This window comes from Bos indicus, chromosome 4 (assembly GCF_029378745.1).
Source record: "Bos indicus isolate NIAB-ARS_2022 breed Sahiwal x Tharparkar chromosome 4, NIAB-ARS_B.indTharparkar_mat_pri_1.0, whole genome shotgun sequence".
NCBI classification, from domain to species: domain Eukaryota; kingdom Metazoa; phylum Chordata; class Mammalia; order Artiodactyla; family Bovidae; genus Bos; species Bos indicus.
Genome location: NC_091763.1, coordinates 66,987,551 through 67,011,293, shown reverse-complemented (window position 1 = coordinate 67,011,293; position 23,743 = coordinate 66,987,551). Strand labels below are relative to the sequence as shown.

General features: G+C 41.8%; 1 protein-coding gene across 1 annotated transcript in view; it reads left to right on the top strand.

The window, feature by feature from the left end:
* The window catches only part of CHN2 (chimerin 2), a 340,309-nt gene that overhangs the window by 295,614 nt on the left and 20,952 nt on the right, over nt 1-23,743 (top strand). The window contains exons 7-8 of the mRNA XM_019958831.2: nt 3,795-3,872; nt 21,857-21,941. Of these exons, the coding sequence (XP_019814390.2) occupies nt 3,795-3,872; nt 21,857-21,941 (163 nt within the window). The remainder of the gene's footprint in view (nt 1-3,794; nt 3,873-21,856; nt 21,942-23,743) is intronic.

Genomic DNA, 23,743 nt, shown 5'->3' with positions numbered 1-23,743 from the left:
CTTTTATGTATATATAAATGAAAATAGGTCAGATAGAAATTTCTGTCAGAAAAAGACGGCCAGCCTGTCTCTGTGTATTAGAGAACATGTGTTAGACTTTGTAGGGATATAGAAGAGACCCAGCCGTGGTCCTGGAGGAGCTTGGATAAGAACTCTGTGCAGCGGGGCTGTTTAAGAGGCAAGTTTTTACCAAGTGACTTTTGTAAGCATTTTCCTTTAATATGAGGGTGACCTGGGGTCATCCACACTTCTCAGAATAATGTTTGCTCAAATGCCAACCTTAACGGTTCCCTATAAAGATGCATCTTAAGTGGACAGTGTCTGTTTACATGCCTGAAGGTATCTTGTGTTTGGGTAAATTCTATTGAACAAATATCTGAAAAAGAAATCCCGGTCACAAATAGAAATAAAAAGTACTTGATAAGAGTAAAAGCACAGACATGAGAAAAATGTTAAAGCTTGTATTCAACCATTCACACACCAAAGGGTAAAGGAGACCCCTTTTGCCCACTTTCCATTTAAAGAGTTATTTTATTCAGATTCTAAAGCCATGTCGCCATATGATTAATTTAATTCGGATCACAGAATATGTGCTCACACAGAATGACTTGCTGTCAAAAGCTCTGTCTTGATTTGCTAGCTGGGAAATTTAGAGAAGGGACCCTTATTCTTCCTCTCTGGCTTTTTGCCTTTAGGCTAAGGACTAGAAGACTGTTAAAGGCATGCCAGACCTTCACTCAATCTCTGTGTGTGCCAGATGTCCTCTAGGATTGGGCAACAGGAAGGAGGGCTAAGGAATCTGGTGGAGACCATCAGGAGGGCAGACCCCTGGGGGTTTACACCCTTGGAAGCTAAAGCATGGTGATGGATGGGGCAAGAGACCCACTCCATGCAGCCACTTTTGCACACCTTCCTCCATTATTCTGGTTTCCTACATGTATAGGTGCTTTCTGACAACTTATTTAATGCCTGCTAAAAGAGTCTCTTGAGAGTCCCTTGGACTGCAAGGAGATCCAACCAGTCCATTCTGAAGGAGATCAGCTCTGGGATTTCTTTGGAAGGAATGATGCTAAAGCTGAAACTCCAATACTTTGGCCACTTCATGCAAAGAGTTGACTCATTGGAAAAGACTCTGATGCTGGGAGGGATTGGGGGCAGGAGGAAAAGGGGATGACAGAGGATGAGATGGCTGGATGGCATCACCGACTCAATGGACGTGAGTCTGAGTGAACTCCGGGAGTTGGTGATGGACAGGGAGGCCTGGCATGCTGTGATTCATGGGGTCGCAAAGAGTCAGACACGACTGAGTGACTCAACCAAACTGAACTGAAAGGAATCTTATTAGACACTCTTGTAGGAGGAAAAAAAGTGAACCAGACATAAAATGTATCACAGTGGATTCTCAATATGGAAGACTATAAGACCTGTTATAAGTCACTCTAAGAGAGAAAGTGATTAAGTGCAATAAGAAAAATGTGAGAAAAATACTATGGATTCTAAAGCAGTGTTTGCCTCCAATGGGGAGTTTGGAGAAGTCTTTTTGGAGAGGGAGGAATTTGAGGTAGAATGTGAAGGTTGGTGGATACGTAGACATGGAAATGGTGCTAGAAAATGCTAAAAGACAGAGCAAGCTACCAAGGTGGCAAGTTGAGTATGTCAGAGAAGAAATTTTGTAGGATTTGTGGTGGGGAGTATAGGAAAATAGATAAGATGGATAGGTTGAGATGAGCTCATGTAAAACCCACAATATAAGGATTCAGTCAAGCCAGGGGGGATCACTGACATTTCTGAGTATAGGAAAATAGATAAGATGGATAGGTTGAGATGAGCTCATGTAAAACCCACAATATAAGGATTCAGTCAAGCCAGGGGGAATCACTGACATTTCTGAGCAAAGGTGGAGTGGACTAAGAAGACTGTTGGGTAGCTGTGTGTAAGGTAGACTGGAGAGAGATCTAGGCTCTGAGTTATTGTGGGACAAGAATGGTAAGGAGGGCGCAGACGACCAATATTTCAGATAAAGCATTTGGCAAGACTCAGTGGATGACGCAGCACTGCACTGCCTACTTAGGTGCTAGGGTATGGGCTGCAGAACACAGAACACCCAGAACAGGTGCTGGGTGCAGATGTTTTGGGTTTCTAGTCCTGGCTCTGCTGCCTAAACTAGTTACATGTCCTTGAAATATCTCTTAATCTCCTCATCCACAAAATGTATATTTTGCATATACATGAGCTGCAGATTAACTGAGTCAGTGCACTTAACACATTGTGAATCTTGTCTGGCTTAACAAGTTAATGTGTCCAAAAGCCCAATATAAAAATTGATTGTTATTATTATCAGAAGTTAAAAGGAGGTGAAATGAGAGGCAGGACATCTGAACCAAGTTGGAATTTAATTGCCAGGAATAAAGAATTACACAAGGAAAAGATTGGTGTTTTGTTACTCTCCCCGCGGCTCCTTGGAAGGGCTGGAATGTGGGGCCACGTAGAGGATGGGATGAAATTCACGGACAGTCCCATCTGCATCATGGTCCAGCCATCCATGTTCTTGCTTTCCAGTTCCAAAAGCATTGATTTTATTGTCTGGCATTAGCTGCATTAAACTTTGCCAACAGATTAGGAGTACTCATTAAGAGATAATGATTTCCTCACTTCTATTAATGCAGAGACCTGGAACTAGAAAACCAGGGTCCCGAGAGAGACCATCAAACAGATGATGCTTTTACGAGCCAGGAGGGCATTAGCTTGGATACTAAAAGAATTAACATTGAAAATGTTTTATTTAAAAGAAAAAAAAGTATGATGTTTTAGTTAAGGAATACTGCCTTCTTTGTATGGGAGGGGTTGTTTGTGGTGGGTGGGGGAGTCCATGGGGGTATTCTGAGGCAAGACATCCTCTCTCTTATTTTAAACTTGTAACTGTAGATCCCAGAGCTGAAACGCTATATACAGTTCTTGTATGCCCCATTCAGTGGTCAGACTGTTCTAATTTAATGTAAGCATAAGAATAAAAATAAAGCTTTCAAGTGCTGGGACAGATTTTTTTTTTTTTTTTTTTAAGAGACGCAGGCTTTATCCCCTATATGATTAAACAGTCATTAGGGTTTAAAGGTTTAATCTGCTGGAATTCAGCCCAGAATGGGGTTCAGAGCCCCAGAATAATTGGATACAGCCTCAGGCTTTGGAGATCAGAGTTGGTTGGTTGGGTGTGTGAGTGTGTGTGTGTGTGTGTGAAATATGCTAGCAAGTATTTGAGGTCTCTCCTTTGCAATGCGCTGTGGCAGGAGGAATAAAGCTGCCAGCCCCTGCCTCCTCCATTGATTCCTCAGGGGCTGACTGGATACAGCTTCTGGGGGGTGCTGCGCTCATGAATGTGTGCTATTGTTCCAGGCACACGTTGGCCTTAAGAAATAACGCAGAACAAAACAGGCCTGTCCTTATTCAGATGCAGAGCCCTCTCCATCACTCAAACAGGCCCTTCCAGGTCACATGCCCCAGGCCTCTGCAGACAGAACGCAGCTGCCTCGAATCTGCTGCCTAACATTAGCCGCAGTTCAAAAAATCTGATGGCGCTGCACTGCCCAGGCTCCGCAGAGGAAACCAGAAAGATCTGGGGTCCGGTCACTATGTTCTCCGAGGAACTGTGGCTGGAGAATGAGAAGAAGTGTGCTGTGGTTCGGAAGCCTAAGCCAGGCAGAAAACGCCAGGAGCTGCTGGCCGTGGCCTTGGGGGTGAAGGTGGGAATCAAAGGCGCCTTTCTCTGGCCCCCTCTCAAACTCTTTGCCTGTCCACAGATCTCCTCCCTGGTCCGAAGGGCCGCCCTCACACACAACGACAACCACTTCAACTATGAGAAGACACACAACTTTAAGGTAAGCGAACCTCTGCATCCTTTCTTCTGTTATAAAAGGGCAGGTGGAGAGCTCCAGGCCATGGTTTCTGTCTGGGCTTTGGTAAAGTCACGAGACGGCAGATTTTCTGCTTTCCACATTGAGTTACTTGCTCTGAATCAAATCAAACGGGAGGTTTCAGAAAGCAGTTTGCTTGATGCTAATGCTCAGAAGCACCTCTATGTATGTTAACTGAGTTCTAATGAATTCGGCCCATTTCCTCTCCACATTCCCATGTCCAGTGAAAGAAAAACAGAGCATGCCCAATCTTTGGCATTTAGAGGTCATCTGGTGAATATCAAGCGGTACTTTTCCACTCGGAGTAGCAGTAAAGAATATTGTTATCTGTGAGCAAGTGGAAACAGTTGCCCGTTTCACATTTTGTGTTTTGTCTTTTGTTTTCAGGGATGCTAACTCTTTGGGTTTATGTGTAGACAGCTGTGAAAGCAAATGATGACGGGAGATACCATCCAGTAGCTTTTGTTTGTGCTCGAGGTGCAGGGGGCGCCCTGGCAGCCTTGCCAAGCTCCTTCTGGTCCCAGCCTTGGTCTTGCTCACCAGACCAAACAAAAAGATAGGAAGACCTGGCGGGGGGTTAAGTGGATTTTCCCATGTGTATTTATAAACTGGAAATACCACTATCTTCATTTCAGACTAGCACTTGGAGAAACGGCCTGCCGTCAGAAAATTATGGCCTGTTTCCTTTGCCCTGATGTGTTTTCCAAGAAGGGCTGGGAGGAGGTTCTGATGCCAAATTGCCTGGTTTGAGATGCCCCTGAGTGCAGGAGAGACAGGACAGAGTTAGAGGTTTTACACCAGCACAGGGGCTGACCGTGTGGAATTTGGAGAGAATGGAGATGAAGGATCTAGGAAGAAGACACAGGAGCAGCTAAATGTAAATTGTATTCTTTTTTTAAAATTCTTTTTCCTTTAGGGTCAGTAGCCCAAGAAACTTTTGGAACTGGGGAACCATTTGTCAGAAGTGACCAGGAAAACCTAGTTCATTCTGTTGCTTTCCTATCCTTCGTACAGACAGATGTGTGTCTATTAAATATACATTTGTGTTCGTTTGGTCTGTTTGCCCTGCTTCTGTTTTTAGAAAGCAAGGAGCTCAGACATTTGCATGCTATAATTGAACTGAGGCATGGAGTTATCCAGCCCTCCGTATTTAGCATGAGAGTGAAGAATTGCATTAGATAGGTCCTTATCCATGCCAAGGCTCTTGTTATTTCTCCCACCATTGAGTAGTGACAATTATAATTTGGGGCATCACTGAATAGTAACAGGTCTAATTTATGTTTTTTTCTTTTTCCGCTTTCCTATCTTTACCCTAATTAATTTTTTTTAAATTTTAAGAAAGTATTTTTCTGACTTCTGGCAGAAATTCCTGATCCTTTGCCTCCTGTATTTGTACTACCATGAATGGGAGGATGGATCTTGGACTTGCCTTTTTTTTTTTTCCTCCCTCTTGAAAATTCTGATTCTTTTGGCTCTAAGATCCAGCTGGACTTTTGCCCTATTGCAATGTATGTTTGCCTGGAATAGCTTTCCTCTATAGATACTGTGTCTGAGTTTGTGTGAAGAACACACAAGTGTATTTAGTTGATTGGTACTTCATAATTAATTTCAGTCTTTTTTTCATCTTAGATCTCTGCATGGGACATAAAAACATTTAAACCAAAAGGATAGTTGAACCTTATCTTCTCAAGTAGTTCTGTTGCTAACATGATCTATGTTAATTATTACTGAAAAACACTGACAGCTTTTTAAATGCTTGTTTAAAAAGTCTGTATCTATTGACGATATCTTTTCTAACTTACTGCTATTGAGAGAAAAGAAAGCAGAGAACAGATGAGTTGTCAGAGGGGAATGCAAGCCAGACAGGACCGTTTCTCTTCCGTGTTTTAAATAGACATCTTTGAGACATAGCAGACCCTTGAGTGCTGTGTCAGTTGATTGTGGCTTTCAATGGTACTGCTCGTGCCACTGTCCTTAAGAATGAGAGGCTGGGGCAGGAGGGGGTGGCTCCCTCTGTCACTCCTGGCCCCTTTTATCCTCATTCAGCCCTCTCCTCACCCCCCACCCCTACCCACAACCAACTTTAAGTGGGAACTCTGCATGGTCTTTAGAAGAACATTCTAAAAGCAGGTCCCTGCTATAAATAGAGCAGTAAGGTTTTAGTAACATGACCTAACCAAAGAAAGAAAGTGCTTATCAAAGGCCCCTGACATCTGCCTGGAATCTGTTCTATATCTTAATTTTGCAGTGAGTTTTTATTTATATTCATTTCTAGTAGGCTTTGTTCTGAAACTGTCTTGATTTGTAAGTTGGGTTATTATTTGAGGATATTATGTGTCTGGCATAAAGTAAATGTTTAAAAAGAACAAGTAATCACATTCTCATCCTTATCAACAAATAAGCTTTGCTAGGCCCTGTCTGCACTCTCATCGAGAGGCCTCCTACCAAAGACTTGAATCTGCCAGCAGATCTTGATGCCTCACTTCAGAGCAAGATTTTCTTTGCCCCCATCAGGACTATTCCCTGAATGAAAAGCCCTTTCCTCACTCTCCCCAGGAGCTTCATCACAAGCAATGAATAGATAACCTATAATGAAAAAAATCACTTTGCCATACACCTGAAACTAAGACATCTTTGTAAATCAACTGTACTTCAAATTTTAAAAAACAATGCCATAATTGCAATTTTTTTGTATTTTGGCCTTGCTATGTAGCATCTTAGTTCCCCCATCAGGGATTGAACCCATCCCCCCTGCACTGGCAGCATGGAGTCTTCACCACTGTACCACCAGGGAAGTCTCAATAATAACAATTTTTAAAAACAGCAATGGCTAGAAACTCCTGACTTGGTTGAGGTCGGAACCCCTCCCACTCCCTTCTTTGAGAAGGCTCCCATCAGTGCTCCTGAGGGCATATCTACTGCCCTTGATTTCCAAACAAAGCGTGTCTGGGAAAAACTGAAAATCTGCTCTGGAAACAAAAGCTTTTGGAAGCTAATTAAGTTGCTCCTCATTTCATGCAATAATTACATACTTTACAACATGTATACAAATATGCTTGTTGCTGGTTTAAATGTCAAATTCTCGGGATTACTTATACATATTAGAAACTAAGAGTATTTGTTGGAGGAATGATGAAATTAATAGGCTTCTCTCTACAATGAAAGCTGTCTGATAAACAGAGAAAGCATTCTGTTATTTAACATGTTTTATGTCTGCATCCCTGTTTATCTACTGGACTGAAAGAGGCACTCTCTAGTAGGTAGAATAGCTCTGTTTTAGAGGGTCTGCCCTAAGAACACCTTGTGGCTGAGCTCTGAAACCTTCAAGAACCCCTCAACCCTGTCAGCCTGGATAACTCTTTCTTTCCCCACCTAATGCAATGATGAGGTAGCTGTGGCCAGCTTGGTGCCACTGGCCACAACATGTTCTTTGGCAAGTAGCTTAATTCCCTGAGCTTCAGTTTCCTCATTTGTAAAATGGGAGTGCCGTAAGGTTTAAGATGCCTGAAACAGGGCACTCAAAGCTGGTGCCCTGGGACAACCCTGAGGGATGGGATGGGAAGGGAACTGGGAAGGGTGTTCAGGATGGGGACACATGTACACCTATGGCTGATTCATGTCAATGTATGGCTAAAACCATCACAATATTGTAAAGTAATTAGCCTCCAATTAAAATAAATAAATAAATAAGAATACTTGTAAATCACTGAAGGTCATTGGTACCCAGTAAGCTTGCCTTCTATTATTATTTTATTGTTCATCTTTTTGTGTCTCTCATCTTCCTTGCATTTCGGTGTGTAGTTGGCTCTGTATTTCTTATTTTCTACCTTCACTTCTTCTTGTCCCTCTTACTTTTTTTTTTTTACCATCTCTTTCTTCTTCCCTGGTCAACAAGATGTAATTAAAAACTGAAAGAGCAGTGCAAAGACATGAATCAGAACTTCGGAGTCAGAAATGAGCCAGGGGTGAACAGGGTGCAGGAAAGAGAGGATTCAGGAGACAGAAGTGCTTGCTGCACATCTGGAGAGTCAGCTGGGGTGGGTTGGATGATCACAGACTGCCAATCCATGGTCCCTTTTTCCACTCAGCTGGCTCGTGCTCTCAGCCTCCCAAGGCTGCATGTGTGTGCACATCACTCACTCCTTCTGAAAGCTCTCTCTACCTAGGCCACTTGAGGGACATGTTTTCTCCCTATATGGAATATGGAGGGAGAGCAGAAGTCCAAAAAGTTCTAAACATTGGAGAGCAGACCACCCCACCCCAACCTCACCTGGTTGCCCACCCCTCCCCGAGTCCTGCCCGTCCATCTGCCCTTCATTCCCTTCTGTCCCCTGTCCATCCCTTTCCTAGCCCTCTGCCAACTTTACTTTCATCCCTATCACTGAACACCAGCTGACATAGTACACATGTATTGATGTGTTTTCCCCTTATCAGAGAGAAACCCCTTCCTGGGTGGGGGCAAAGGGGTGGAGACAGATTTTGTCTGTTTTACTTTCTGTAGAAACCCCAGTGTCTTGATCAGGGCCTGGCCCAGAGTGGGCTGTCAGTGAATATATGGAGAGCACGTGTAGCAGGCATCTCCCCACCCTGTTCGCCTAAGCGTGCACTTTCCTTCCTCACTTCCTGCCCCAGAGTTTGCTTTCACTTAGGGCTCATGTTAGTTGTGTTCCAGTCCTTTCAGGTGGTGGGCAGCAGTCGATGCCAGGGTCACCACCTGTGCCGGGGAGCCAGAGGCCGGATCCAGGCATGTCAGGCCAGCTCCTCATGTGGTCAGAGGACCTGGCCGTGCCACCTACCCAGGATCTTGCACATGTGCCCAGGTTTATTCTTGCTGTCCCAGCTTCCTGTGTGGTGCCTCTCAAAAGTGGCCTTGTCTGGATTTAAGTTAAACAGTTGCCCGCCTTACCCTTTTCTGTCCCCACAGACGAGGCTGCAGGCTGCACCAGCAGCATCCTATGCCCATGGTACACTGTGCGTATATGCGTGCTCAAGCAGCACACACCTTCTAAACACACCTCCCACTCCTAAGACCCTGGGCGCCAGGACGAGGTCAGGAGGCTGAGAGTGTGTCCTGGTGTCACGGCTGGGACACCCGTCTAGTATGTGGCAGCATCACCGCCTCCCTGTTTGGGTTTTGTGGCTCCTTGATGGTTTCTCTCTCTGTCCTCAGTTTCCACATTTTCATCAGTGATCATTTGCTTTGGAACTAGTCACTTTTGCTTTCCGTATGCAAGCCCCACTTTTCCTCATCCTTGCTGACTCCATAAAATGTGCCAGCCCTCTCGCCCCAGTATTTTGCCTGCACTGTGTTCTCTTGGGTGTGCGGCGGCCCATCGACAGTCCTGGTCCCGCTTCTGTTGGATTTTGCACCTGCACTTTGTCACAGGCAGACAGTGGCTTCAGAAACAGTTGTGAGTTTTGTTTCTTTTGTTTTATAATCAGAAAAGGCTGTTTTGGCAGAAACAAGTCTGGAAGGAACAATTCAAAGGGAAGGCAAGCTTCATCACCTTGAATGTAAAACAAGGAACTCAACATGAGACTTAATAAATAGGCTTGGAAATACTAGACTTTATGAAGAAAATATGGCTTCTCCAAGAGAGCTATGAAGCTACATCATTTTAATCTACTTCCTAGGGCTTCCCTGATAGCTCAGTTGGTAAAGAATTCGCCTGCAATGTAGGAGACCCTGGTTCAATTCCTGGGTTGGGAAGATCCCCTGGAGAAGGGAAAGGCTACCTGCTCCAGTATTCTGGCCTGGAGAATTCCATGGACTGTGTAGTCCATGGGGTCACAAAGAGTCGACATGACTGAGCAACTTTTACTTTCAATCTATTTCCTACAATTGTCTGGCCGTTATAATTTTTAGAACCCCTGGATACCATCTTAAGTGAAATAGGCAAGTCTCACAGAGCCCCCAGGGACTGTTTAGAACTAGGCAAGGAGGAAGCAGGAACTAGGGGTATACCTGGGCTCAGTGTCTCTGCCCCCTCCTTCCCTCTCTTCCTTCCTTTCTCTCCTTCTCCCTTCCCATCCCTTCATTGCTTTCTACTCTGGATATCAGCTTCATTATTCTCTCCCTGCACAAAAACATCTTAGTCTATATGGTCTGCACAGTATGGCTGATGATAACTCTCTGGTTTATGTATTACAAAGACCAACCACAAAATCCCAGTTCTAAATTTCCATGGAGAAAGAATCAGACTAGCCTGACTTGGACCAAGTGTCTGCTTTGCTCAGGTAACTTTGGCCATGGAGGTCAAACCCCCCACCCCCATGTAAATACATGAATGGGGCTATAGGATGTCTGGAGGATGGGTGGTATCCAGGTTATATGTAAAAGAAAGGAATCCTTCCAGGTAGAGGCCTGGAGACGTCAGCCGTAATCCTTTCCTCCTTGTTTTGAAGAATTCCACTTCAAGTTTCGTAACAAAGTCCAACTCTTTCCATTGGGTTCTGCTTGAAGGAAGTCACGAAGCTGTCCTGAGCCTCGATGTTATTATTTAATATTATTGTCTGACAGCCTAGGTGCTCTGCAGCACGTTCGCCTTGTCACCTATACTTTTGGTTCCATCTTCTGTGAAGTATACCCATTGCTGTTGTGCCATTTTGGAGCTAATAATAGGACTAGCCTTCAGCGAACCTGCAAAGTAAATGAGGTTTGTGTCTGGCAAACTCTCCACCCTTTACCCCTGGATGAGTTCTTGCCTGCCTCCTGTTGTTCCTGTCTGCCGAGTCACTTCATGGAACCACCCTGTTAAGACCTACCAGCCTTAGTTTCTAGATCTTAGCTTCTGCTTCCCCAGTTCATCGCCAGGCTTTGCATTCTACAAATAGGCTACACATTATGATTCATTTGCAATAGCACCTGTCAAACCAACCTGGTAGGTTGCATGGAAACCCTTTCTTCTGTGAGTCACCAAGATTTACTGTTACTTTACAGGTAGCAGATGCTTGGTTTTAAAAGGGCTTGTTCTTGAAAATGACAGCTTATTTAATCTAGTAATCTGTTTTTATTTTTTTTTATTTTTTAAGTATATATTTTATTTTGAAGTCTTTATGGAATTTTTGTTACAGTATTACTTCTGATTTATGTTTTTGATTTTTGGCTATGAGGCATGTGGTATTGAACCTGTACCCCTTGCATTGGAAGGTGAAGTCCTAACCACTGGACCACCAGGAAACTGCCAGTAGTCATGTTTTAAATAGTCCTGTTGAGACCAGCAGCATAATGCCTTTTCCCAGTGGAATTTCATTCATGGGATTTTGACCAAGTTGAGGAAAAAGTTTTTGGACAAGGTTCTCACATAGGTGAGTGCTCTCTCTGACTGGCAGAGTCTCACTTAAACCTTATCTTATACCTCCTTGACATGATTTTATGTAAATATTGGGATACTATCATTGTAAATCCTTTATAAACCAGCAGAGCCTGCTGCAAAGAAAATAGTCTTTGACAGCAAACCCAACAGAGACTCCTTGCTTAGGCCCCACACCAGGGAAGTGGCTTGGCCAAGATGTTCTACTATTTTAAATTATTTATTAACAAGTCTGGCCCATATAAAATGCTTGGTTGTTATTAATTTTACATTGAGTTTGTTTTATGCCAAGAATGTATCATTCAAAGAGACTATTCTAAATGACTAAATGTTCTAAGAAGAGGTGACTATTTAGACACTTTTTTTTTAATTCAGCAAATACAGACTGAGGGCCAAGTATGTGCCAGGCACTGCCAGGTATCAGAAAGATGGTGGTGATGTAAGAATGTGAGCTCTTTCTTTGCTAGGTGGTTCTCAAACAAGGCAGTGGTGCTCCCAGGGGACATCTGGCAGTGTCTGGAGACATTTCTCATTCTTATGACTGGAGTCTAGCAGAAGCCAGAGATGCTGCTAAACATCCTACAAGGGCCAGGACAGTCCCCACCACAAAGGGTTATTGGCCCCAATGTCAGCAGTGCCAAGACTGAAAAAAACTTGCAATCGACAATGGGGGACCTGGTAGGCTTTGAGCAGAAAAGTGTCAAAGGATGTGGGTGCAGATGTCTTCATCAACCCGAGAGGAAGTCAGCAGGCACAAGGATATCTCACCATATCAATGGGGAGACTCCCCAAAAGCTTTGTGGCAACAATCAATGTTTTAGAATTGAAAATCCTGTTTTAAATGTATTAGAACAGCTGCTGAATGGGTGCATCTGGGGGCTCAGTGGTGGAGAAACCCAGCTGTCCCCCTGCCTCTGCTCAGCTAGCCTTGCAGGAAAACCCAGAGTCTTCGGTCACAGCCCCAGTGATTCCCCTTGGCTATTTTCCTGCATCTGAAAAGGTTCACTTCAAGGCCAGTATTTCATCTGATAGTGCAAGAGGGAAAAGTCCAAAGTTTCACCTAATTTTTCATACAAGTTCAGTGTCACATGATGATGGGAAATGCAGTCGATTATAGGAAAAACCCTCGGCTGAGAGTGGGAGGCAAGTACTGCTGACCATCTGGGTGACCATGGACAAGCTGCCTGTCCTCCAGCCCCAGGGACTCTGGGGCAAAAGCTCAACTAGAAGAGCCCCAGGTCCACAGACTTGTAGCCGGAAGTGACTTTAGTCTCCCAGCCCCCTCTTCTGTGCATATAATGCAGTTAAGAAAAAACTGCCTTTGATCCATGAGTCCTTTTCAAATAAAAGTATAAGAATAAAGTTATAAGTAAGAAAAATGACAAACTGAGGTGACATGGTTTTAGTCTGTACCCACAACTCTCTATTAGGGTTCTTTTGTCCCCAAGAGCATATGTGGCACTATCTGGAGACATCTGTGGTTGGTCCCACTGAGGGGTTGCTACTGGCATCTGTTAGGTAAAGGCCAGGGATGCTGTTGACCACCCGACAGTACATGAAGACTTACCAGCTCCAAATGTCAGTAGAGCCAAGGTTGAGAGACCCTGATGTGTACTGATAAGGAAAAGCAAAATTTCTCAACCGTAGCACATCATGCATAGCCCTTTCTGTTTCTTACGGTCTAGATCTGGGCTGAGCTGGTTATACACTTGGGCGGTGTCTACACTGACCCATCAAAACAGACTTGTTATAAAATCACCAGGGAATCCTGTTTTCCAGATTCAGCAGATATGAGGCAAATAACATCCTGCTCATTGAGAAAGAGCCAAGTTGGGGGATACTCACTAAACGCCTGAGATTTTTCTTGACGACTCTCCTTGCTCTTGTTTTTACTGGGTGGTTATTCCTGGGCTATTTGTCAAACAGACCTTATCTCCTATAATATCATCTTTTTCTGTTTGGTGTGGTTTTTGAATTCCAGGCAGACCAGGCCTAGTATAATAGTCTTGGACAGACATTCTTCCTGTCTGGGGTATTTTCTTCCTGTCTAGGGTATTTTAGTTACTGCTCTAAAGTTTGCAAAATATTCTTTTTTTTCTGAAAAGATATTCTTGAAAATCAATATCATTCAGAGAATGGAAAAATATGATCACTGACTTTTCAAGATATGGGACATTTCAATGGGAGAATAAAAATCATAATTCAATCCCAAATTAGAGGAGTCCAGAGCGCGTACTCTCAGCATTTACGTATAGCCTACTGTCTAGAGATTGTTCTTGTGAACCCAAAAGAAAACTGAACAATCTATCCGCCATGAAAATAAACAGCCCATCACAAAGAGGAAATTAGGCAGTGGGCCTAAAATAATGTTTAACTAACTTTACATTCCCTTCTGTCGCCATTTTGCCGATTTCTGGGGAATGTGTATTTGTGGGGACAATAAATAGAGCTATTTGCCATTCAGAAGTGCCTGCCTGCATTTGTTTGGCTGAAGAAATGGGACAGAAGGCAGTGGGGATACATCATTGATGGGAAAGGATGTTGTTGAATAATTATTTTTTAAACATGGCAAAAATTTTAGAAAATCTATGATTAGCGTGTCCTGGACTTCCTGAAGCATTCAGTCAACTAGTTTCCATCTTGTCAATGGACTGTAAACACTATATAATAGCTACTCTCCCAATTCCTAAATATTGCATTTTTATTTTTACCCTAAGGTGTGTAGTTATTTCCTATGTGATTTCTTCAACTGCGGGAGGTGTTCCAGATAGGAATTTTTCACTCCCTTTTTTTTTCTTGCATGACCTACAAGAAAAGAATGCCTTTAAAAAGTCAAACTCACCTTCATCGGCCTTTAGTTGTGCTGTTCCGTCTTCTTGGAATGTTCTCCCCAAGAAGAACATCTGCCTCCCCAGTCAACATCATCAGTGTCCCATCAGCCCAGTCTCATGAATCCATTCCATTCTCCAAAATCCAATTCAAATATCATTTTCCCCAGCCTTTTCAGGAAGAATTTATTACTCTCGCACAGTGTACTACCACAAGATACTTATTTATGTTGCCTGATTATTCTTGTAGGTGAAATCCTTGGGTGCAGGAAGGTCTCTGTTCCTCTGATCTATTTTTACTTTGTATTTCTGAGAACTAGTACAGTACCAGGTTCAAAGTAGGCAATCAGCAGTTAAGTATCAAATAAATGAGTGAATAATGAGTGGGTGAATAGGTGGATGAACTGGGAAATAGTTCCTCTCTCTGACATCCTTCCCCTACTAATGTATAATGCCATTTCTGAGAAATACCAAGTCTCCATATATGTGTAATTTGGTTTCTGTCATTTCCTCTCTGTTCCACTGGTTTGTTTATACTGCATGATGCTGCATGGTCCTTTACTTTTTTTAACTATAGAAGTCTCAAAATATAGTTGAATATATTTTCTTACATTCTTTTACTTATACAAAATTATGATGGCTATTTCTCTCTGTTCTATTCTTCCATGTGGGTTGTAGGGTCATCTTGTCAATTTGGGGGAAAGCATTATGAAGACTTTGTTGAAACTTAATTGGATTTAAAGCTTCATTTGGAAAATAATTGATATATTTATAGTATTGAGCATTGTCATACATGAATATAGAATATCTCCTTACTTATGTTATTAATTTAATTATAATTATTTTAGATTATTCCTGATGCTGTGAATGGAGTCCTTTAATTTTTATGATTTAACAAAATGAGTAACTGCTGATATGTACTGATTTCTTGTTATTGCTCTTATATTAAGTGAACTTGATAGCTTTGTTCTTTCTTCCAATTACATATGGTGTATTTCTTTGTCTTGTTTTAGTACGCTGGCTAAAATTCAGCAGGATAATGCCCAAGAGGAGCTTTTACAGCATACAGCCTTATCTTTCTGCTGACTCTTAAGGAAATTATTCTGATGTTTTATCTTTCAATATGATGTTTGTCATGTGCATATCATAGACATCTTTAATCAACCATTTTTAGAAGTTCCCTCTTTTCCTAGTATGCCAAGTGCTATTACTATGAACAGGTATTGAATTTTGTTAACTGTTGATATTCTAATTTTTAAAATGATTTTTTGTTTTCTCTCTCTTGTTATTCTTCTGAATTCTAATAATACGTCAACTACCTTAAATCTCTGAAATAAGCCTTCCCTTGGTCATGACATTTAAACATAATGCTACATTCAGTAGGATTTTTAAAGGATTTTTACATTTATGTTCATAATTGAATAGCTGTACAATTTTACTTTTATGTGTCATTCTTGTATGGTTTTTGAATCAAGATTAGCTTCATTAAGTGAACTGTGGAACTTTTTTTCTTTTCCTCTGTAATAGTCTATATTGGCTAGAAATTGTTTTTTTTAAAGTTGGTTAAATCTAACAAGATTATTTGGAATCAATGGCTTAGATTTAATTATTTAATAGGTATAAGTGAATTTAGGTTTTTTATATTATTTTGAGTCATTTTTGATAATTTATATTCTCTAATAAATTATCCATTTCACATAACTTTTCATTTTGTGGGTAGAAAGTTCTCAAGGTTTTGTTTTACATCATTACAGCATCGGCAATTATGTCCTCCCCTTTATTGTTTGTGCCTTTTATCTTGATCAATTCCCTAAGGTTTGGCTATTTTGTAAAACTTTTAAAAAATTGCCTTTTAGTTTTTTTAATCCTTTTGAAAATTTTTCGTTCTATTTCATTATATTCTACTGTAACCTGTTTTGTTTCTTTGTTTTACTGTTTGAATCTTCCATGCCATTTTTTTCAACCTGCTTTTAAGTCCTCTGAAATTAGTCATCTTGTTATTGTTTTTATGGAGAGGCTTGATTATATTGGCCCATGTTTCCCAGTTTTCTTGCTTACTGTGGCTTCTTGAATCCTGTCCTTTCCCACTAGGTTCAATGTGCTTCTTACAGAATAATATAATCCCTGGGTATATCTTTGAGTGAGGATCTGTGAGTGAAAACTCTTGGCATTTGTCTGAAAATATCTTTATTTCACCCTTGCTTTTGAATGGTAATTGGCTGTGTATAGAAGTTAGGTTGACAATACTTTTCTCTGAGGACTTTGATGAAATGACTCTGTAATTTACTTTTCTCTTTTTACTGAGGAGAATTCTGTTTTCATCCCAATTACTGTCCTTTCACAGGTAACCTGTTTTTGAGGATTTTGCTTATCTGTTTAGTGTTCTGCACTTCCACTCTCATCTGTATAGGTCTAAATTATTTTTTATTCATCAGCTTTGAGACTCAGGTTTTTTAACGTGAAGATTTTGTGTCTCTTAGGAATTCTGGAATGATCTCAGCTGTTTCTCTTTTTGAATGTTGCTGATATAAATGCCCTTAATTCCATCATCTCTCAGCTTTTCAGGATCATCACTCTTTTGCTTCTTTCCTTTCTGCATCTCCAATCTCTTCTACCTATCATATCAATCTCACTGACAAATTAATATATCCAAATGTCTCCCAAAGTCAAGTGGGCCTTAGGAAGCATCACTATGAACAAAGCTAATGGAGATGATGGGATACCAGTTGAGCTATTTCAAATCCTAAAAGATGATGCTGTGAAAGTGCTGCACTCAATATGTTAGCAAATTTGGAAAACTCAGCAGTGGCCAACAGGACTGGAAAAGGTCAGTTTTCATTCCAATCCCAAACAAAGGCAATGCCAAAGAATGCTCAAACTACCACACGATTGCACGCATCTCACACACTAGTGAAGTAATGCTCAAAATTCTCCAAGCCAGGCTTCAACAGTACATGAACTGTGAACTTCCAGATGTTCAAGCTGGATTTAGAAAAGGCAGAGGAACCAGAGATCAAATTGCCTACATCTGTTGGATCATAGAAAAAGCAAGAGAGTTCCAGAAAAACATTTACTTCTGCTTTATTGACTATGCCAAAGCCTTTGACTGTGTGGATCACAATAAACTGTGGCAAATTCTTAAAGAGTTGGGAATACCAGACCACCTCACCTGCCTCCTGAGAAATCTGTATGCAAGTCAAGAAGCAACAGTTAGAACTGGACATGGAACAACAGACTGGTTCCAAATTGGGAAAGGAGTATGTCATGGCTGTATATTTGTTACCCTGCTTATTTAACTTATATGCAGAGTACATCATGAGAAATGCTGGACTGGATGAAGCACAAGCTGGAATCAAGATTGCTGGGGAAAATATCAATAACCTCAGATATGCAGATGACACCACACTTATGGCAGAAAGTGAAGAAGAACTAAACAGCCTCTTGATGAAAGTGAAAGAGGAGAGTGAAAATGTTGGCTTAAAACTCAACAGTCAGAAAACTAAGATCATGGCATCTGGTCCCATCACTTCATGGCAAATAGATGGGGAACAATGGAAACAGTGAGAAGCTTTATTTTGGGGTGCTCCAAAATCACTGCAGATGGTGACTTCAGCCATTAAATTAAAAGACACTTGCTCCTTGGAAGAAAAGTTATGACCAACCTAGACAGCATATTAAAGAGCAGAGACATTACTTTTCCAACAAAGGTCTGTCTAGTCAAAGCTATGGTTTTTCCTGTAGTCATGTATGGATGTGAGAGTTGGACTATAAAGAAAGCTGAGCACCAAAGAACAGATGCTTTTGAATTGTGGTGTTGGAGAAGACTCTTGAGAGTCCCTTGGACAGCAAGGAGATCTAACCAGTATATCCTAAAGAAAATCAGTCCTGAATATTCATTGGAACGACTGATGCTGAAGCTGAAACTCAAATACTTTGGCGACCTGAGGTGAAGAACTGACTCTTTTGAAAAGACCCTGATGCTGGGAAAGATTGAAGGCAGAAGGTGAAAGAGACAACAAAGGATGAGATGGTTGGATGGCATCAGTGACTGAATGGACATGAGTTTGAGTAAGCTCAGGGAATTGGTGATGGACAGGGAAGCCTGTTGTGCTGCAGTCCATGGGATTGCAAAGAGTTGGACATGACTGAGTGACTGAACTGAACTGAAATGAATGTCTCCAGTCTTTTATTTTTAAAAAGTCCTCCCAGGGCCCATTCCTTACCTCCCTGGAGCTCTCTTGCTGCTCTGCTGGACATCACAGCCAAACTTCTTGATGAATTTGCCTCTACACTTCTCTCCTTCCATGCCTTCCAGTTATCCTCCCATGCTTCCCAGTTATCCTCCCAGTTCCCTCAAGAATGACTTCTGCCCTCAGTGATCCAGAGACTTCTTTTGTCAAGGTTGCCAGTGACTTCCATGTGTCTGAGTCACAGTTGAACCCCCAATTACTGGATCTCTTTCCTGCATTCAGCCTGGAATTGGCCACTCCTTCCCTAAAACACGGTTCACCTCTTGACTTCTAAACCACTTTACTCTCTTGGTTCTCTCCAAATGCTGATGCACCAAGGGCTTGGGATTGGGCTCTATTTTCTTCATTTTCTACTATCTCTAAGAGGTTTTATTTTCCCCATTCACACAATTCTACATACCATATATTTGTCAAGGATGGCCAAATGTAGACCTCCAGTTCCTCCTCGTGTGAGCTATTGCATTCGGTGTAAATTCCTGCTTAATTCTATCATTTGGAATCTCAGCAGCATTTAACCTTTCACTGGTCAAAACTGAAGTTTTTAATTTCTCCCAAAAGAATGTCTTCCATATCTCAGCAAGTGGCATCACTATCTGCCTGCTTTCTAAAATGAGAATCTAGGAGTCACTCTTGATTACCCTCTCCTTCAAAGACCCACATCTATTCTACAATCAAGTCCTTTAAATTCTAACTTCAAAACAGATCTCAAATCCATTCACTTCCCATCTCTACCTCCAACATCCTGGTCACAGCCTCTATCGTTTCTCATCTGAACACTACCATCTTGTTGCTGAATCGTTTCTACTATTAATACTCTCCCTTCCATTTTCAACACAGTGGTCAGAACATCTTTTTTAAAAAAGTCATCGTCCTACTTGAAGTCCTCCAGGAACTTGCTGTTGTACTTGATCACAACCAAACCCACACTCATTAATCAAGCCTTCAAGGTTCCTACTCACAGCCTCATCCCAGGCCCTGTCCCCTGCACTCTGGTGTTCTGGCCACCCTTACCTTCTAACTCTTCAGTAACACCAAGCTTTTTTGCTCCTGTAGGGTCTCCATAGATTCCTTCTGCCAGAAATGCTCCCTTCAAAGCCCCCAGCAGACTGGCTTCTCTTCCTTCCAGCAATTTGAGGTCACCCTTTCAAAAGAGGACTTCCTGACTGTCTTGGATAACACAGAGGCCTTTCCTAAATCTCTCTAGTAGCAGCCTCATTTTTTCTTGTATAATCTTTTCCACACCTTTTTTTTCTTTTCTTTCTTTTTGAGATATATTATTTTACATATTATTTTATCAACCTTGCAATTTCAACAGTATATGAGCAATCAACTTTGTTGCCTTAATTAACCAGCAGGAGTCCCTCACCTCCAGGATCTAATGCCTGATGATCTGAGGTGAAGCTGACATAATAATAATAGAAATAAAGTGCACAATAAGTGTTACACACTTAAATCATCCTGGAACCATCCCCTGTGAGTCTGTGGAAACATTGTCTTCCACGAAACTGGTCCTGGGCCAAAAAGGACTGGTGCTTTAGAGCATCTCTACTAAAATATTAAGAAGCCTTTGATTGCTTAATTTGTAAACTGTTCCGCTTTCAGTAGGACACTTTCCTGAGGAATTCTTTTAGAACCACGTTTCATGTGAGTGGGCCTCTCGATGAATCGTGTGTTTTGGCTCCGAGAGAATGCAAGCGCTCCCTCAGATAGAGTCTCTGCATTCCAACAAGGGGTGCTTTGTCATATCTTGGTGTCATTTCCTTGCAGCACTATCCTCCATTTTAGTCAAAACAATTCTGAGAGGTTTTTCTTTTCCCCTATCATGTTTCAAAGCAGAAATAGTATAATGGGGAGAGTTTGCATGTGATAAACTGCAATACCAAAAAACTATTATAACATAGTTTTATTGCATAAAACCATGGTCAGAAGTTTCTCTTTTTGATTGGCTAATTGATCACTTTCTCTGCCCTGACAAATCTGTAAGTGCCATTAGGAGGGAACCAAGTCTGTTTTGTCAGTTTATATACAACCAATTACTAGCATATGTAAATAAATGAAGATCTCCAAGTGATGCTATTTTTTTCTGAAGTAGAGCTCTGATGAGCATCTTTGCAAATTGTGACTGTAGTGGTCATCTTGACTATATAGGCCCGTTCAGGCCTCCCAGTCTCTAAAAAAAAATAATAATAATATTGTCTGCATGTCTTTTATTTGTTAATAGAGGTTTAAAACTTTGAAAATCCTTATAGAAACCATACAGTCTCATGATATTTTAATTTTGTAAAAAATTCCAAACCTCTTCACATTGATATATGTGCCCCCAGATAGACTGCCTGTGATGGTTTCTGGCTCAACCACAGCTGCATTTGCTTTCAAGGCATCCCCTGACTCTGTTTCTTGATGCTTACTTGTGCCAGAGAACATATATTTTTGTTTTGTTCTGATTTTGTTTTAAATCATGACCTAATACATAGTCCTGTCACAGGAGGTTGTACATAAATAATTAGAAATAAGACCATCTTTACATCATGATTTTTTCAAAATATTTAACAACTGAGTTGGGCATCAACCAGTGAGACTGGCACTCTGGCCAATCAGAAGGAACTTTCAACTTACACACTCAGAAGCTACACGGGGTGGCCTTCATTTTCAGAGTCAACTCCCTCCTTTGTTTTGTTTTGCTCTAACCACGCCATGTGGCATGCGAGATCTTAGTTCCCTGACCAGGGATCGAACCTATGCCCCTTGCATTGCAAACACAGAGTCATAACCACTGAACCACCAGGGAAGTCTCCTCTACCTTTTTTTTTTAAAGACTTTTCTTGTTGTTGTTGTTCAATTGCTATGTGGTGTCTGACTCTGTGACCTCATGAACTGCAGCACACTAGGCTTCCCTGTCCTTCACTAACTCCTGGAGTTTGCTCAAACTCATGTCCATTGAGTCAGTGATGCCATCCAACCATCTTCTGGAAGTGAATTAAAGCCTTTGAAGCTTGTAATTATCCTATGCATGCATGCGTGCTAAATCGCTTCTGACTCTTTGCAACCCTCTGGACTGGACTGTAGCCTGCCAGGCTCCTCTGTCCGTGGAATTTTCCAGGCAAGACTACTGGAGTAGGTTGCCATTTCCTACTTCACTGGATAGGACAACTTTGGTCAAAAGGCCACAGTAACTGAGTCCTGCCTTCCAGAATTTGCTGAACTAAATGCAGGTTATAGCGACTGGCTCAGGCTATCTTCCGTTTATCCATGTAGTTCTTTTTTAGGGGTAGTGAGTGTCTCGTTCCTTTGCTGATGGCATGGCCCTGTAATTTTACCATTTCTCCACATTCCTTTTTGGCTCTAGCTTGGGGCATGAGGCTCAGTGGAGAATTTTCAGAAATCAAAGTGCATCTGTTTTCTCCAGCTCTGTTGCAACTCAACATCACTGGAAAGAAAAAGCCCAGCGAGGGATGCTTACTCCCACACAGGCATTTGTTTCTTGGTGTCATTCATGTCCAAGGCCACCTGCCTCCAAGTGACTGCATTTTCTGACACTTCTGCGTTTTGGCTTACAGGTCCACACATTCCGAGGCCCGCACTGGTGTGAGTACTGTGCCAACTTCATGTGGGGGCTCATTGCCCAAGGGGTCCGGTGCTCAGGTAGGCATGGAACTTCCTTTCTCCTTTTCCATTTACAGAAAGTGTCATCATGGTTTCATGGGGGTCTTCTTTTCAGAGCTTGGAAATAGGCTCAGATTAGCTCAAAAGTCTAGCTTTCTGGAAGACTCAAGTCATCTCTGTGCTTAATGGAGAAACTGTTTTAGGTGTTTGCTAGAATGAGAAGGAATATCTCACATTTATGCAAGAAAAGAAAAAAAGAATCCAAGCAAGTCTATTTTCTTAGGCATCTACCTGCCACCCAAAATAGGTAGTTGTCCTTAAAAGAAAAAGAAACTTGATTCCAGTGGAGTTGCATAGGTAGAAAAGTCACAGTCCTTTCCCATCCCTGCTTTACTACAAAAAGCGGGGCATAAAAATAATAAGTGAACAATTACTCCATACCAAGCCCTGAGCTAACACTTTCTATTCATCATATCATTTAGCCTTACCAACACACCTTGTGTGATCAGTCGTTCAGTCGTGTCCAGCTCTTTGCAACAAACCCCATGGACTTCAGCCCCAAACTTTGGGGGAGATGCAATTATTCTCCCCATTAAATAGATGAAGAAACTGAGCTTTATTGATAACTGTTCATTGCCCTTGGCCACACAGTAAGTGGTAGAACTTTGATTTGACTCCAGAGCCCAGGTCCAGTATTTTTCTGCCGTCAAATTAGCAGTGAAAATACACACGTTGATTGCATGTCACATATTTTCAAAGTACTTTGAAACCCTAGGTGTTTTTCCACTTAGAACTGGATGCATACACCCATTGCTAAGCGTGCACAACACATCTTGTTAAGATATACCTAACAACACAGAAAAGAATTGCCAAATTAATGTTTAACTGGGCTTCCTAATTCATCATGCCAGGCTTTTTCTGGCAAACACTTCTGGCTAGGAGCAAGAACAGCCTCCTGTGATATATTGATTGGGTTTCCACTGATAGCTTAACTGATTTGTTTCTTGCTAGAGTATGATTTTAAAGAAACAATTTGTGTGAAGCATTTAAAATAAAATAAGTGGGCTCCAAAATCACTGCAGATGGTGATTGCAGCCATGAAATTAAAAGACACTTACTCCTTGGAAGGTAAGTTATGACCAACCTAGATAGCATATTCAAAAGCAGAGACATTACTTTGCCAACAAAGGTCCATCTAGTCAAGGCTATGGTTTTTCCAGTGGTCATGTATGGATGTGAGAGTTGAACTGTGAAGAAAGCTGAGCACCGAAGAATTGATGCTTTTCAACTGTGGTGTTGGAGAAGACTCTTGAGAGTCTCTTGGACTGTAAGGAGATCCAACCAGTCCATTCTAAAGGAGATCAGCCCTGGGATTTCTTTGGAAGGGATGATGCTAAAGCTGAAACTCCAATACTTTGGCCACCTCATGCGAAGAGTTGACTTATTAGAAAAGACTCTGACGCTGGGAGGGTTTGGGGGCAGGAGGAGAAGGGGACGACAGAGGATGAAATGCCTGGATGGCGTCACCAACTCGATGGACATGAGTTTGGGTGAACTCTGGGAGTTGGTAATGGACAGGGAGGCCTGGCGTGCTGCAATTCATGGGGTCGCAAAGAGTCAGATGCGACTGAGCAACTGAACTGAACTGAATGACATTACATTAATATGATCTATTTCCCACACTTGAACTTACTTACAAAACAGAAACAGACTCACAGACATAGAAAACAAACTTATGGTTACCAGAGGGGAGAGGCGGGAGCAGAGGGATAAAGTAGGAATTTGGGAGTAACATTACACATTTCTATATATAAAATAAACAACAAGGGCCTACTGTATAG